The following is an 18,221-nucleotide window of genomic DNA, read 5'->3' on the forward strand; positions in this document are numbered from 1 at the left end:
CATTTTTTCCTCCATCAATGAGGCGTATCGGTGATGAATGTGCTGAATTAACTCATGTGCTGGGAGTCCCTTACCAAACCCCTTCCTAATGGCTTGGAGAAAAAAAATGGTCTGACTAGTAAGGTGTGCCGGATAGTGGAGTCATTTAGGTGGATATAATGCACAATGAGAAGCCATTTTCTGTGGAACTGGTTTCTTATTTTAGTCTGATAGGGCCCAGTCTTTTTTTGCTGCCATAGGTAGGTCTAAATGGGGACCAATGGCAGACACCTTTAAGAGCCTAAGGGCCCTATTCCCCTGGACGATTATCGTTCGCATAATCGTTAACGATTAACGATCTCAAACGACCGCTATTGCGAAAGACCTGAAAACGTTCACTCATTTCCATGGATAACTGTTACTTACAATCGTATTTGCGATCGTTTTTTCTTCGCTATTGCGTTCGTATCTACTGCAAACGACCGAACGATGTTTTATTCAATGCGAACAATTTGCAAACGAGCAACGATAAAAATAGGTCCAGGTCTTATAAAGCGATCAACGATTTCTCGTTCGGTCATTAATCGTTAACTGCATGTCAACTGAACGATTATCGTTTAGATTCGAACGATTTAACGATAATCGTTCGGTGTAATAGGGCCCTAACATCCTATAAACCAGGGAAAGGGAACCTTTGGCCTTCCGGCTGTTGCAAGACTACAATTTCCATCATGCCTGGACAGCCAAAGCTAAAGCTTTCCAGGCATGATGGGAATTGTAGTTTAGCAACAGCTGGAGGGCCGAAGATTCCCCATCCCTCCCTTATACAGACCAGTTTGTATGGTTGCCCTGGCACAATCGACACTATTGGCAAATTATATATATATATATATATATATATATATATATATATATATATATATATATATATAGGTCTCAGAGTAAAAATTACCCTTACTGCCCATACGCAGCCAAACTCTGATTGGTTGCTATTGGCAACAAGACCCTTACGTAACCCAGTATGTGCGGCTCTCCTCATAAATCAACAAAATGGCTGCCTCCCTCATCACAGGCCATAGGTGTCCCTGACTAGAATATCATTGGACAAGGTAACGGTGGAACAGGATGACGTTTTATTCTCTCTCTGGGGGATCTCAGTGGATAAAACACAAATAACGTAAAAAAAATAAAAAGAAACATGGCCATGGCATCTCAGCGGATAAAACGCAAATAACGTAAAAAAAAAAAGGAATGAATTGATGAGTCAAGCGGTTTGTCATTGACCTAGTCCTGTCAGGGACACGTGCAATAAAAAAATCTGAGTCTTTATCCCACACAGCGCCGCAGCCTAGCAACGCAGCCGGCAAGAGACACGGCTCTGGAAAGCAGCGAGATGGCGAACACCTCCTGTGTGAAAGCAGCTTGTCTACATCTCCTTACTGCGCCGCTGCCTTCAGCAGAGAAGAAGCTCGAGAAACATCTCGCATCTTAACATCGCCGTGTTAATCCCGCACGGGACGCCAGACAACAAAACCGATTCCGCTCACAATCCATGTATTCATTAAAGGCCCGCTTACTAAGCCTGTCCAAACGAACGCAGATCCGTAACGCTAATTCCTCTATGCAAATGAGCAAGACGATCGGTGATGAACAAAAACTATATCACCGGGATAAACATTTTTGATGGTCGCTGACTGTTTTAGTAGATATTTGTATGCCACATGCATCGATTCATAGGCCCTGTTCACACAGCTAATCTGGGTGCAGAAGCCGTGCCTATTTTTACATCGAAACATCCTCCTATTTCTATCATGTCAAATAGATATGGCCTGACCGTGATACAATGCTAATTATTTTGCAAGCTTTTCCGATTTAAAAAATAAAATGCATTTCGGCATGTTTTTTCCCCCTCAATATCTGGAAAACAATGGGATCTTAAGAAAAAATCCACATAAATACTATTTAAAATCCAAAGCAGGAATGGGGAACCTGTGGCCCTCCAACTATTGCAAAACTACAATTCCCACCATGCCTGGACAGCCAACGGCTGTCCAGGCATGATGGAAATTGTAGTTTTGCAACAGCTGGAGAGCCACAGGTTCCCCATCCCTGATCTATAAGAAACAAACATGTTTTTAGAGATGAATTGTTGACTTGTGCATCTTATTTTCCAGCCCAGCATCCAGCTCTGAAAACTTCTGTTCCTCTAATATTCCTGTATGAATAAATTGACAACTAGGTGTTAGCACCCCATTGTCAAGAGGTACCAGTAACCTAAGCCCCAAACCTGTTACCCCTTCCCCACCTCTTGAAAAACTACAACTCCCAGGACACCCTAAGGCCCTAATCTTCCTGATGCAAAACTACAATCCCCAGCTTACCCTGGGGTCAGTCTCCAAAATCAGCTCATACAACTAAAATTGACATCTGGGTGTTACCGTCTAACTTTGTCAGTTAGATGCGTCCCTATACCAGTGATCCCCAACCTATGTTCTCCAGCTATTGTAAAACTACAATGCCCAGCATGCCCTCAGAGTCTTATTAGCCTTATCAGCATGTAAATTAGCCCTCTTTAAGGGCCCTATTCGACGGAACGATTATGGTTAAAAAAAAAAAAACGTCAGATCATTTGTAATTGAACGATAATCATTTTGTGTAATAGCAGAGAACGATTAAACGACCAACGACAAATCGTGGGTCATTTGGTAGAATTTGGACCTATTTTTATCATTGATCGTTTGCACATTGTTTGGTTGTTTGCAGTAGTGACGACAGGAAAACCGCAATTACGATCATAAGTAACGATCCTCGTTCTGTGTAATTGGGTGAACGATTTCAGGTCGTTCGCCATATCGGTAGTTTGAGATCGTTTATTGTTAATCGTTGAAAAATCACTTCGTGGAATAGGACCCTTAGTCTACCAGGAAACATCTATACTGCACGTTACCATTCCCTATGCCAATAAGGCACGTCCCTCTAGCAGTTGCAGAACTACAACTCCAATCATTTCCTGGTATTTTCGGTTTGAACAACACTGCTCCCTATGCTATGCAGCCGCATCTGACGATTGTCTAGGCCATCAATTCCTAACCTATGACCCTCTAGCTCTTGCAAAACTACAACTCTCAGCAGTTTTGTTAAAGCTGGAGAACAACAGGTTGGGAAACACTGGAGTAGACAATTCTCAAATGGCGCTGCAGTGTAAAGTATGGCGGAGAGAGAGAGCGACAGAAAAAGTTCAGTCTTCAAGTAGACATGCTTTGCCCAAACTATGGTTGCCAGGAAATGATGGGAGTTGTAGTTCTGCAACAGATAGAAGGATACAGGTCAGGGAACACAGGCTGACACTGACTGGTCACAATATATATGGACCCACCCTGTAATAAGGAAAATGTCAGCGTTCAGTTAATTTATTCCTATATTTCCAGGAACAATAATAGAGGAAAAACACAAAATATTCAGGGTTTTTTCCCCTAATCCCATGCTATTCCCAAACCTATTTCGATTCCACATTCATCCAGCGCAGATGTGTATGCGGCTCACACCAGCACTGCTATTACCAGAGAATGAGGAAGGATAAATATAGCCGCCACCATGCCCTCTATGTACGACTCAGCGGTGCATGAAAAAGACGGATTCATTGGTTTTTTCCCTATTCAGCCGGGCTGTATAGAGGGGTCATTGTCACAGGATTACCGTATATTCTCATGCTAGGTGATACCGCACCTCATCCATACACTGGCCCCATTCAGTCTTCACATGCTCATGTTAACCCAGTAGTAACTCATTCATCCTTACTGCAGGCCCGGACGGTGACTACACAGGACATACGCTGACCTGTTAATTTTTAAAGAGTATGTTCACACTGTAAAAATTTCAAGGTTAGGATGAGTGAACATGGCCTAGTATTCGAGCTACTCAAATGGTCAATACATCTTTCCACACATATGCACATTAAGACACCCAAGACGGATGGCACTCGTATCAGCTTGTATTCCAACAGTGAAGTGCTGGCACAAATTGGCGCCGTGCCCGTCAGGATGTCATAACAGCCTCCGTCTCCAATACAATCTGCCGTCTGCTTCTTCAGGGCAGCATTAGGGAATCGGAGATATTATTGCAGAGCTCCTTCTTGTTACAAAAACGAGGTTCCCATGATAACATTACATTAGGGGATTACCAGTCAAGCCATTGCCTAATAGGAGCAGGGGAAGTGGCACCATGGCAAGGGCATCAGTGTGGGTGGAGGGATCTTAAACAACCCTCTGGCCCCGTTTCCCTGCCATGACAGTATGTTAGTCAGTGGTTTAGGTCTTATGGTAATGCTGATCCGCTGATCCTGGCGTCGCTTATTAACAATCTTCACTCTCCCGTAATTGCCATCAGATTAAAATACCGCTTCTCAGAGTCATCATTCATTCTGCTCGTATAATCCCACTAAAAATATTCATCTAGCGTCCTCGAAGGGAACTCGTCTGCCTTATGCATGTCTGCTGAAGGTGACAATGCTGATCATCCTTTTTTTTAGAATTGCACTGTACCGTTCCTCTTTCGCTTCTTCCTGGAAATTTATGAATATATTGACAACTTGGTGTCCTCATCCTTCCCCTTCTATACAATCCATAGTGACAGGGTATAGCGGCCATACCTTCTCCTTCAGTATTAGTGTATCTTCTATCACCCCCTGCCCATTCACATGCACGCTCAGCTTGGTCGAGCATACATATACATAGATGTAACTACTGATGGTCTCAGAGGATTATCTGAGCATGCATGTTGTCTGGGGATGGGGACATCTCTGATCTCCCCAAGAGCAAAAGATCAGGCATGTTGAAATCCAAAAGGTCCAATACTTCTCTCCCTGACTTAGGGTATAAACACACACACCGTATACGCAGCGTATTTACTGCTGCGATACGCAGCAAATACGCAACAAATACGCAACAGATTAAATCTAAACAACTGAACACAACATCAAATCTGCTGCGTATTTGCTGCGTATCTGCTGCGTATACGGTGTGTGTGTTTGTACCCTTAAAGGGGTTATCCAGCGCTACAAAAACAAGACCACTTTCTTCCAGAGAAAGCCCTACTCTTGTCTCCAGCTTGGGCGGGGTTTTCTGCTCAGTTACATTAAAGTGAATAGAGCTTAATTGCAAACTGCACCTGAACTGGAGACAAGAGTAGTGTTGTCTCTGAAAGAAAGTGGCCATGTTTTTGTAGCGCTGGATAACCCCTTTAAGAACTAGCATGCTGCCTTACATATTAGATGGGCAACCAATCGGGGGCTGATCCAACCTATATCTAAGGGCCCTATTACAGTAACACAGAAACACAAATAACACAAATGAGAACAGAGAAACACAAATGATTTTTTTTTTTTTTACTCCACCACACCATTGTATCATCTATTTCTGCTACTGATCCTTTTACCCTAGCTATGGCAGATATGTATGGCATGCATGGCACTTCTGCATAGGACCAGTTAAAAGAACATGGTGCCAGTCAATTCCTTTCTGCCAAAAGCTGCAGCTGTCATGACGTTGCAAACCAGAAGCGAGTCAAATGACCCCCCTGCAGGGTGAAACAGACAAGACCACCTAGTGAGTGACAGATGTTGACAGCTGGGCAGTCAGTGGGTAACCTGGCGGTGCCCTCCCTACCAGTTATCCTCCACTAGTCACATGCCTGTGTTACCTCTCCCCCTCCTCTTCTCCATAGCACAGCTACGTGTGTACAATGACAATAGTGTAGAAATCAGATCCTCTCCCACTGGGTTCTCATTACCTCCCACAATTCCTCTGGGCATTACAAGCATAATACTGATGCCCAGCGGAAAATAGCAACGCTTAAACCAGTGTCCCCTAAGAGCAGTGCACCATCTGAAATGGAGATCTTTTCACGCCAATTCATGCAATTTGCCCGGTTATTGCTCCATTCATTGCCCAACATAAATGACAACGATGCGTGCAATGAGAGAAAAATATCAGGATCCGGGAAAGCTGGGTGGCTACCAACATAATTGCCATTCAAAAAAGGCCGTCATACAGTTCTGTAGTCCATACTGATACATATCATGTTCTCAGGTGATTGTATAACTAGTCATCATTGTCATTCTAGAATCTGGGAAAGCTGGGTGATGCCCCCCAGGGGAGAAGATCTGTTACTGTGGAAACAAAACAGAAAATTTCCATAGAAATATATATACATGTGGCACGAGTAGCAGCTTACTAGGCATGTCGGCCGCATCAGGATACCGCATATAGGTTACATACAAACATGCAAATTTTTAGTGGCACTCGTATTAGGTATGCAGCACCCCGGGCCAGCAATGCAGATACAATAAGCAGCCGTGACCATTACGTTGCGTCTGCTTCCCCATTCCTTCTATATGGGGTTATGCAAATAAGTATTAAAAGGGGAATTCCCTGGGCTTTTTCTATACAAGGATTAAAATGTCCCATGAATAGGAACTTCTAACTTTGAGAGTTAAAGGGGTTATCCAGCGCTACAAAAACATGGCCACTTTCTTCCAGAGACAGCACTGTTCTTGTCTCCAGTTTGAGTGCAGGTTTTGTAACTCCATTTGTTCCATTGAAGTGAATGGAGTTTAATTGCAAACCGCACCTGACTTGGAGACAGGAGTGGTGCTGTCTCTGGGAGAAAGTCGCCATGTTTTTGTAGCACTGGGTAACCCCTTTTAGCTGGTCATATGGCCAACTAACGTATATGGGGTCCTGCTGACTCTTCCTAATGATGTGTGGGATTTCAACTGTTTGATCTGTTACTTTGAGGTATCTGGCAGCGGCTTTTTCCATTCTACCTATGTATACCACATGCATGTTTAGCTGAATTGAGCATACATGTAGGGATTGGGAAAGACGGCCGCTGTATAATGTGCAATCGGGACAGATGGCTGTAAAGTGTATGGTCAGTGTAGGAGGTTGGTGTGGCTATGGTTAACAGTGGTAGATGTGTATGGTATATGATTATATATATAGCAGCTAGGCCCAGAGGTTTAAAGGGGATATCCAGCACTACAAAAATGGCCACTTTCTTCCAGAGACAGCCCCACTCTTGTCTCCAGTTCAGGTGTGGTTTGCAATTAGTTCTATTGAAGTGAATGGAGCCTTATGGCAAACCTGAACTGGAGACAAAAGTGGTGCTGTCTCTGGAAGAAAGTGGCCATGTTTTTATAGGTCTGGAGAACCCCTTTAATGGGTCCAATCAGGTGTGTCAGCTGCTATCCATCCCAATCCCCAGATAGACATGCACACTTTGGTATGAGAAGATGGACGCTTCCAGACACTTCTGGACATAGCTAATCATCATTTCCAATTCCACATCATCATCATTCCACATGTATCACCGACATCACTAGTAATCAATGAAGATTCTCCTGCCTACCATTGGGTCACATGTTAACCTGCAGGGTTAACAGCAGCACAAAGTATTTCCGGAGTGTGAAAAAATATGTTATCAAAAAGTTGCAAAAAGCTTTATTTATAAATTTGTTTCTTACACCTTGGGGGAGATTTATCAAACATGGCGTAAAGTGAGACTGGCTCAGTTGCCCCTAGCAACCAGATTCCACCTCTCACAGACTTTGGAAAATGAAAGGTGGAATCTGATTGGTTGCTAGGGGCGACTGAGCCAGTTTCACTTTACACCATGTTTGATAAATCTCCCCCAAGGCCTTGTGTTTCCATTCTCTCAGCAGCGCAGAGTATTTGAGGAGAAGCCTGTGCCAATTCTTTGTGAACCATTCATACATACACGTGTAACCGTGTTACAGTCCTCCTCTGATTACATATTACATATAGATATGAGCGCACTCCTCTCCTGAAATACTCTGTGCCACTGTGGCCGGGCTCAGAGAAGGACAGCGCAAGAGAAAAAAAAGAGTTGCCAAAGCAGCACAGAGTATTTCAGGAGAGGAGTGCGCTCATGTCTGTAAACGGAGCAGGACTGTAACACAATTACCTACGGAAGTAGTGGCGTAGGGTTCTCCTGAAATACTCTGTACTGCTGAGAGAATGGAAACAAAAAGGTGGACAAAACAAAGTGTATAAATAAAGCTTTTCTTATTGAAGACACAAACCCACTAATCTGTGCTCAGCAGGTAATTGTTAGGAGTCACAAAGAAGACAAAAGAAAGGTATTGTATGGACGAATGGGGGAAAGGTTACAAAAAGCCAATGACAGAAGCTAAAGCTCCGAGAAGCCATGACGTCACTGAGACCCGGCGCACGGAGGGCCCATGCCAAGAACACAGCGTTTACTCTAGGATGATTCAGCACCGTGTCTGATCCATTGTTACGAAATTCACCTGTATGGACAAGAACGGGATAAACGAAGGTGTCTGACGCCAGACATAAGGCTTCATTGCATCTGTAATGGGACAGCTGGTGCAAAACTACAACTCCCAGCATGCCCTGACAGCCGAAGGCTGTCAGGGCATGCTGGGAGTTGTAGTTTTGCAACAGCTAAAGAGGCACACACTGCCTATTGAAGGGGTTATCCAAAATTAGAAAAAACATTGGCAGTTTCTCCCATAAACAGCGCCACATCTACAGGTTGTTTGAGGTATTACAACTCAGCTCCATTCACTTCAATGGAACTGAGCTGCACTACCACACCCAAACTGAGGACAGATGTGGCGCTGTTTCTGGAAGAAACAAATGACCCTCTTAAAGGGTTCTGGCGGAACACGGCCGAACCGGCAGTAGGCCGCAAGCCCGAGAAGGAGCCCAACGTCTGGACGCCCTGCCGGAGGGGAGAACCGGAGGCCAAAGCACAGTAATCCCTGTGCGTCCCGCCACAAACAAGAAGAATGGCGTGCAAGCGGGCCTCTCCTACCCCGATCACAAGGATCACCAGCAGCCTTCAGGAAAGGAAGGGGATAGATCGATCCCACTAGTAAGGGAACTTCATCGTCTGGGGATCTCCTCATCTTCACACAGATCCCCCACCTCTCGTGCCTGCCCATTGGGGACAGGAAAAGCACTGGTGATAGTGGGAAGGGGAGGGGCTTTTAAAATCTCACAGTGTGCTTTTCCTGTCCCTAGGGTATGAGTTAACACCTGTGGTGCCGTCATGAAGGTGAGGAGAGAAAATATCCAGTCCTCCAGTACTAGTCAGCTGCTGTATGTCCTACAGGAAGTGGTGTATTCTTTCCAGACTGACACAGTGCTCTCTGCTGCCACCTCTGTCCATGTCAGGAACTGTCCAGAGGAGAGGTTTTCTATGGGAATTTGCTACTGCTTTGGACAGAGGTGGCAGCAGAGAGCACTGTGTCAGTCTGGAAAGAATACACCACTTCCTGCAGGACATACAGCAGCTGCCAAGTACTGGAAGACTAGAGATTTTTAAATAGAAGTCATTTACAAATCTATATAACTTTCTGACATCAGTTATTCTCCAGAGTACCCCTTTAGACAATCAGTGGGGTAAAGTTTAGTCACGCTACGTCATAGCCCAGACTACCAAGACACAAAGTCCCGTTTTCCTGATGCAATTGCAACGACCACTTCAGCTCTGATAGAATCTCACACAGTTTCCCCCTATTATAAAAGCAGCAGATGCCATAGCATAGCCTGTGGCTTCTCTAGCTGGCGTGGCACTACAATATCCAGCATTCTATGCCAATCTCTGGCCGGAAGTCGCAACAAACATTGTTGAAGTTCAGGAAATCCACCTTCTTCCCACTTGCAGAAATAACCGGAGCTAAAATTAGCTTTTTCTTCACAAGCTTTATCGCCTTAAGACTGGAGGTTTTCTACGTAAGTGTTGAGCCGACAATATAAAAGATTCCACTGGCAGAATTGTACGGAATTTATATAGAGGTAGAAAAATGGCCGCCTGATATACCTGATCAATAGAGACCACATTCAGTCTGGCTGTCCCCCTATATATAAGGTGGTCAGAGGACCCCCCTCCGCCATGTCAATATCTGTCAGTCCAGATTTAGGCCTACATAGGGCAACCTATATAGCAAAACCAGTATATATATATATATATATGGCCACGTAGTTGTGCATAGCCATCAAACATCTGATTCCTGCCCTTTTGGGGGAAGGGAGGATGATGCTATACTGGGAGAACAGGTTCATAGCTGGGGATGCAGTGGGTCAGAGGTAGTATATAGTATTCTGATATATAGGTATATACACAAACAAACACACATATATACATAGACTGGGGCCACATCAGGGGAGGGGAACCTTCGGCCCTCCAGCTGTTGCAAAACTACAATTCCCATCATGCCTGGACAGCCGTTGGCTGTCCAGGCATGTTGGGAATTGTAGTTTTGCAACAGCTGGAAGGCCGAAGATTCCCGATTCCTTAGCAACATGTTATTACACAGTATAGTAACCACCATGTCGCACGTCTCCATCACTCATACAAGTGATTGGGGCCCGCAGCCCCTTCTGAGTTGCAACGTGACCTTCTTCAATACTATGAGTGATGGATTAGCGGGAATTGGCATGAAGTCCCAGCCTTAGTTATGAATGACTGATCAGAGATACAGACCCATGGTACTATCAAAGTGACTGTACCACCAGGCCCAGGCTGAAGCACTGGAGGTCGGGCCGACCCATCCTTAGTGGGAGGAAACCCTAGCCCCTCTATGATAGGGTTCCATTGATTCTAATGGAGTCACGTCACGGAGGGGCTGGAGTTTTTTCCCACTAAGGATGGGTCGGCCCGCCTCCGGTGCTTCAGCCTGGGCCTGGTGGTACAGTCACTTTAAAGGGGTTATCCAGCGCTACAAAAACATGGCCACTTTCTTCCAGAGACACTCTTGACTTCAGCTTGGGTGGGGTTTTACTGCTCAGTTCCACTGAAGTGAATGGAGCTTAATTGCAAACCGCACCTGAACTGGAGACAAGATATGTGTTGTCTCTGAAAGAAAGTGTCCAAGTTCTTGTAGCACTGGATAACCCCTTTAAGTTCAAGGATCAGCTATGTAAAGGGTTTCCTCTAAGCTGCTTTACTCTAAGAAGAGCGCCGCCCCTTTCATCAGGTTATTTATGGTATTACAGCTTCATTCACTTCAATGGAGCTAAACTGTAATACCACACACAAACTGAGAACAATAGTGGCGCTGTTTCTGGAAAAAAAGCATCCATGGTTTTTTTGCCATTGTGGATAACACAAATTATATATATATATATATATATATATATATATATATATATATATATATATATATATATATATACACACACACACACAAACATATACATAGAGAGAGAGCTTTTCTAAGGCAATAGGACGCTACAGAAAAAGCCATCCATTTCCATATAATTTGCAAAAGAAGTAAAATGTGGGAAGATGGCTCAGCGTTATGGGCTATGAAAAAAAAAACAACAAACAAACCAAAGACACACAACGAAGGCCAGAGAGAACAGAGCAAGTAAATGTCGCCATTGTATGCAAACAAGAGTAAGTAATGAGTCAACACTGCACAGTTCCTTAGCCCATTGTTCTCTATGGTGGAAGCTGATAAGACCAAACACACATGGACGCTGTAAACACCGCCGAGGGGGGGAAACACGAAACCACCCACCGAAAATAAAGAGTTTCTATATGTGACTGGACAGGACAGAACTATCATCCTATGATGCCTCAGCAATGTTGGATTTTACCCTATATTTGTTCTTGGAGAGATAAGCCGCCAGTCTGGTTGCAGCTTTTCTCTCTCCTCTTCTGAATACATGTATTCTTACCTAGGAGGAGTGTGCATGTGTATTGGGGGAGGGGAAGATCAGGAGACATAGCTGTCAACCGAACTAGCAGCTCTCTTATATGAATGGCTACCTTGTGATTTTTTTTTTTTTCTACAGATTGTGTAGATTTTTACCAATTGACCATAAAAAAAATATACACTGATAAAACCATTATGTGACTTGGTAACTTTTTTCTCCCAAAAATAAATTACATTCATAGTCAGTGCAGCATATGCTTCATACTACAACCGCACAGATGGTAAGCACCTATGTATCGGAGCTCTATACAAATATACATTACGTATACAACTCAACAATGTCGTCTTACCTGCTCGGCTCCATATACTGTAGCAAACTGAACAAAGTCCTCCATTTTCACAAAACCATCTTTATCTCTGTCCAGGGCATCGAACACCGCTCGGAGACGGGCCAGCTCGTCCCCAGCACAAGGAGAGTCATTGTCCAGAGTAAATGCCAAAAGTGGATCGCCCTCCCCGAAGGGCATGAGGGCAGAGGCTGAATATTGGGAGTCCCGAGATCTCAGCTTGATACCTTCAAAGGGTGACCCCATACGTGTTAACTGCAGCTCTCCGGGGGGCATAAACGTGGGCAAAGCAGTCCCAAGGATGGAGTCCGACTGAGGTTGAGGTGACGGAGCAGGACCATCTCCTACGAGCAACTCAGAGGACTCTAGACAATCCGTGGGCAACTGGTCCAGCTTGAGATCAGGTGGCTCTTTCATCTCAGATGATGGCACCTCCACCACCTCGCCATGGGCATCCAGTTCAAGCTCTGCTGATGTAGGCATTTCCAATGGTAAAGCATTTGGAGATTTGGCCAAAATAGTATCCGGGTGGTCATCCGAGGCACTCAGCAACTCCAAGGGATCTGTTACCACGATGACCGGCACCTGTGTGCTTTCAGCAGGTGGTTGTAAGGAGACCAGGTCAACTAATAGCTGGGAACTGGACTGGTCAGACCGGCTTGAGATAAGGGAAGAAACTGAATGAGACACTAAGGAGTCGTCTGAGTTGTTGGTAGTGCTGGGTTTTTCCATAGGTGGTGAGTCCACTACATCTTCTGTAGAGTTCCTCGAGGGCTCAAACAATAAATCCAAACAATAGTCGTCTGACTGGTCACTCTCAGAATCAAGGAGACCATGGTGGAAAGGTGGGCTGGCACTATGACAGGTATAGGATTTGGATGGTAAGTTTAATTCAAGGTCTTTTTGGAAAAGGAACTGGTCGCCTTCAACATGGTAGTCTGTGTCACCATTGGTGGAAATGTGCAACGGGTCACTTTGTGAGTATAATATATCATCAGTTTGTAAATGTGCAAAAACATCACAAAGGGAGAGTAAGTCATCTGACAGGGCGAGGTCAGCCTCAGGGGTCGTGTGGCTAGAGTCTGGAGGGGTGTCGAGACAAAATATGGAAAAGCAGTCCTCTGGTTTATCATGGTGCTCGGGAGAACTTTGTGGGAGCTCACAACTAAGACTCGTCTCTGATAGGGGCAACGTCCAGTCCCAAGGAAACTGGAGTTCCTCTGGAACACTGGGCAAATCTGTGTTAGATGGTGCACTGGATATTATGGAGGAGTCACACAAGGGTGTTTTGGTGCTGTCAAGAGTCCCAGGGGTTTGTGATAGGGGAGAATGGGGTGTTGTGTGTGACTCAGAGGTTTCAGGAGAGGTTGACTGGTCAAATAAGGGCAAATGTATGGAGCTATGTAAAGCAGAAGGGTCAAGTGGTGCTATATGAGTAGAAGTAAGTGGCGCAGAGGATTGTAAGGACTCATGGTGGTCAGGGTGGGAGGTTAATAAAGATTCAGAGGAGGGCATTTCTACAGTGACAACCGTGGTAGGGTCAGACAAGGGGGACGTATTTAAAGTCGGGGTCACAAAGGATTCAGATAAAGGAAAATGGTCAGTATCTTGGGTAAGAGGGGATTTGGTTGGTGAAGCAACTAGATGTATCTGGTCGGGGGTACTAGTTGCCTCAAAAACATTTGGTTGAGTTGTGTCAGATGCTTTCTGGCATTCAGACTGGGGAAACTGGTCAAAGTCTTGATGGAAGAAAGTCTCTAACTTGGTCATGTGGTCAGTATAGGGGTCTGAATGTGGGTGTTCAGAATGGGATTCATCCTGGCATAGTTCTTCACTCTCAAGGCCTAACTCCATTTCAAGCTGGGGCAAGAGATCACTATTTGGGACCAAATGAGAATCGCTCTGGGCCCACTGGTCACCACTGGTACAAATTGGGGTCTCAAAATTGGAAAACTGATCACTATCAGAGCCCGAACAAGCATCAGATGTTGACAAATAATCATCATCCAGGCCCAAACCAGATTCAGACTGAGATACATGTTCATTTTCTTTGCACAAACTAGATTCCAACTGGGGCAACTGGTCAATATCAGGCCTCAAACTGGATTCTAACAAAAGATCATCTTCGGTGTCTAAATGGGGCTCACATTGATCTAAGTACTCATTGTTATTTTCTTGGGGTGTAAAAAATTCAGTCGTGGACATCTGGTTCGTAATGGGGACTAAACTGGATTCAAACTGGCGTAACTGGTCATTATGGGGGATCAAGGGGCATTTAGGCATGGGCAACTGGTCACCATTAGACAAGGGTAATTGGTCATTGTCTGGGCTCAGACAGGTGTCAAGCTGTGATCGGTCACAGTCAAGGGGTTTACACGGTTCAGCCTGGTCACCATCAGGCATCGGTAACTGGTCAGTTTCTGAAGTCATGTATTGATCTAGTAAAGAAATCTGGTCCATGTCATGAGCCAAAAAAGTTTCCGACAAAAAGAACATGTCGTCATCTGTGGTCAAATAAAGCTCAGTCTCAGGTCTACCATCAAATTCTAGCCCAGTACCCCGTTCAATGACAAGAATACCAGATAGTGTGGGAACAGGTACACTGTCCAAAACACTTTCAACAATAGGTAACTGGTCATCACCCAAGCCGGATTGTTGTAAAGTGTCCACATTGTGTTCCATAAGAGGACCAGCCATAGCTTTATCGCCCATGTCAGATGATTCACATGTAGGTGGCTCCAAATAAGTGTCACCCAAAGTCAACCGTTCAACTACAGATTTAGATACAGACTCGTAATGGTCAGGGGCCAAAAATGGGTCACAGAGGGATAATTCATCGGCCTCATGGGCCAATGAGGACTCACCCCCATTAAAATTGTGCGTAGTGAAAGGTAATTGGGTAATATCGGGGCACATAGAGAGTTCAAACCAAGGCAATTGGTCTGGATCAGGATCCAGAAGAGATTCAGAATTAGGCATCTGGTCAACAGATAATTCAGGGAGGGGCAATGGATCCCTGCTGGGAATCTTATCGGACTCAGGATGGGGTAAGTCTTGTAGCTGCCCATCACCTGGGTTTAATTCAGGTAAGTTCAGGTTAAAAATGGGGTGGGTCAGTTGGTCAGTGGTGGAGACCAAAGGGGACAAAAGAGCTAAAGCTGTCTCGGAGTCATGGGCCATAAAAGATTCACCTAGGTTAAAGTTTTCGATGTCCGAGTCTAAAAAATGATGTAATTGGTCAACAGAAGAGTCCAAAAATTCACTGGTTCCCAAATCAGACTCAGGCCGTGGTGTCTCAGGGCAGAAATATTCTAATTGGTCAGTATCAAATTCTACGAGGGGTTGGGAAGGGGGCAAGTTCTCATGACTGGTAAGTTGGTCGTAATGAGGCAATGTGTCAGTATTGGGGTCCAAACAGAATTCGGAATGGTCAGAGGTCACAGAGTTTTCAAGTGAAGGCAACAATTCAGGCTTTGTTGTGTCCACATGGAGGCCAAGGGAGGCCACAGAAGGACTAGGCAGGTTTAGATCAGGGGTCAACCATGAATCAGTTTCAGAATGGGGTAAATGGTCAGTCTTGGAGTGAAAATAGGATTCAGACTGTGCCACCATCTCAGTGTCCGGGTCTAAATGGGATATGGACTGGAACAAACCTTTAGTGACCACGAAGGACTCAGTCAGGGGCAGTTCTTCAAAGTCAATGTCAACCTGGGCAGCGCATAGGGGCAATTGCTCAGTGTCAGGAGGGCACAGCTCTCTACTGCAGACAATGGACCTCAATGGAGACAAATGTTCTGGGTCATGGTTCAAATTTGGTTCAGTCTGGGGCAATATTTCATGGTCTGGATCTAAGTTTGGTTCATTTTGGTGCAATAGTTTAGTGTCAGGATTGAAATTTGATTCAGTCTTGGACAAGTGTTTAGGGTCTGAGCCTAATGGTTTAGTCTGGGACAATATTTTTGGGTCAGGGTCCCAATTTGGTTTAGTCTGGGGCAGTTGTTCAGGGCTGGGATCCAAACATGAATTTATTTGGGTATCTACAAAAGATTCTGTAACGGGCACATTTTTAGAGTCAGGTTCCCAATTGTATTCAGACTGGGGTAGCTGAATAGGAATGGGGTCCACACAGGGGGCACACTGGGGCAGCTGGTCAGTGACAGCAATCAAATGACATTCAAGATGGGGCAATTGTTCAATCGCACCATCCCGCACAGCAACTAATGTTTCAGACAGGGGCAGGGACAGACTGGAATTACAGAGGGGCAAAGGTTCTACATCAGGGTCTAACAAGGGTCCGACACAACGGTGTTGGTCAATTTTTAGAGGTAGACAGGGGGTCATTTGGTCACTGGTGTCCGGTACCACGTCACTCGTAAGCAGCAGCATCTGCTCCAGATCTGCCGATAAACTATTTATGGGCTCGGGGACCTGATTGGGGTCTAAGGCCGATACCTGGGGGTCTTGGTTGGATATGTGGTTGGGAATGAACAAGGAACGGACATCTAAGAGGTAATCAGGTGGCGGGGAATCTCTATGGAGAATGTCATCTTCAAGATTCTGCTCAGCTTCTTGGCTGAAGAGGGCCGGGCACAGGGGCAGGTGGGCATTTTCAGGTGGAGCAATAATAAGCGGTGGCAGCTGATCATTCATAGAGGGCTTATAAATAGGAGGGTTCTGTACATAGTCCGGGGGTCCTATATTCAAAGTGCAAAGTGTCAGCCTACCGTCCTCCTCCCCGGTCCATGGCTTAGCGGTGGCGCTCCGGGACTGGCAGCGTTGGCCCTCTCCTGCCCCCGGTAAGGGCTCATCGTGCTGGGACAGGAGAGGGTGGGGAGCAGACATGAGCTCACCCGGCTCATCCAGGATTTCTAGCCTAGGCTGCAGTGCAATGCAAGCCTTCTCCTCCGCATTCAGGAGCAACAATCCCCCCACTACCTGCTGGGGGGTGATCAGGTCCAGAGCTTGCCCCCTCATGACACCCCAATCAGTCACATGAGGGTCCCCCTCCATCTTCATCAGTATTAGGGAGGAGAAGCAGTGGTGGTGGGCTCAGCTCACATCATGTCCTCAGCCAGTGCTCTCCATCATGCTCCATGCTCACAGACAGTAGCTCCTCAGCAGATGCCCCCCACCTCCCAGGGCACAGGCAGGGGGGTCACTACCAGGGGCCCTCACCTGTCCTGGGGGGCCATCCTCTTTGCAGCAGAGCAGTAATCCAGGTTGCAGCGTCCACGATCGCTTGCAAGGTGCAGCAGATCCAAGGGTGAGAGCTCTGGCGCCCCCTGCCGGCAGGGTATAGGTCACAGCAGTGGGTCCAGGGCCTGGCACACGGGCTTACGGGCGTCCCGGCGGGTGAGAATGACAATCCAGCGGCACCTCCATCCGATAGACTGCAGGATACTGAGATAGGGAGGCTGGGAGAAAAAGGAGGAGCTAGAGGAGGAGGCAGGGAGGAGGGGGCAGGGGAGGAAGATGGGCACAGATCAGGGGGAGCTACCCCCCTCTCCTCCGGTACCGGCACCTGCTGCGGCTGGATCCCCACAACCATCCCTGTAAGGATAGACCGGGATTAGCTATGGCAGAGCAGGGACTCAGTGCATGCACCTACTGCACCGCTGCATGCAGGAGAATGCAAAAACCACGGAGCATATATGCAAGGATTGCAGTGCATGGCAGCACAGGATTGCATTGGAACACAATGCATGCTATGTGCAGCTGTGAACGCATAGGTTTCTAGATGACTGATCACACGAGGAAAATCATGTGCGATTTACTGTCAGGATGCGATTTGCTGGTGAAACACACGTCAGTTGCATAGAATGATGCCACGTTCACCTGTATGTAAGGCTACGTTCACACCTGTTCACATTCTTCCTTGGCTTTTCCAGTCATCCGCTTTGTATGGGAGAAGAATGGAAAAAACTGAACCGGTGGATCCAATGCAAAGTGGTCACCAGCAGAGACCGATGGACCCATGGTGGAATTATCGAACATGATGTTATCGAATCAGATTCCACCTTTCATTCCTCACAGACTCTTTGGAAAATGAAAGGTGGAATCTGATTGGTTGCTAGGGGCAACTGAGCCAGTTTCACTTTACACCATGTTTGATAAATCTCCCCCATTGACTTCAATTGAATTTTAAATGGACAAAGAATATTGTTAAGGCTGCGTACACATGTCCG

At 45.9% G+C, this 18,221-nt stretch overlaps 1 protein-coding gene across 2 annotated transcripts in view; it reads right to left on the reverse strand.

The window, feature by feature from the left end:
• Positions 1-17,501, reverse strand: part of RAB11FIP3 (RAB11 family interacting protein 3) — a 49,927-nt gene extending 32,426 nt beyond the window's left edge. For both annotated transcript variants that reach the window (XM_069984083.1, XM_069984082.1), the window contains exon 1: positions 12,040-17,501. In XM_069984083.1, coding sequence (XP_069840184.1) covers positions 12,040-17,052 — 5,013 coding nt within the window. In that variant the 5' untranslated portion in view covers positions 17,053-17,501. The remainder of the gene's footprint in view (positions 1-12,039) is intronic.
• Between the last annotated feature and the right edge of the window lie 720 nt (positions 17,502-18,221).

The sequence above is a fragment of the Dendropsophus ebraccatus genome, chromosome 9 (assembly GCF_027789765.1).
Source record: "Dendropsophus ebraccatus isolate aDenEbr1 chromosome 9, aDenEbr1.pat, whole genome shotgun sequence".
NCBI classification, from domain to species: domain Eukaryota; kingdom Metazoa; phylum Chordata; class Amphibia; order Anura; family Hylidae; genus Dendropsophus; species Dendropsophus ebraccatus.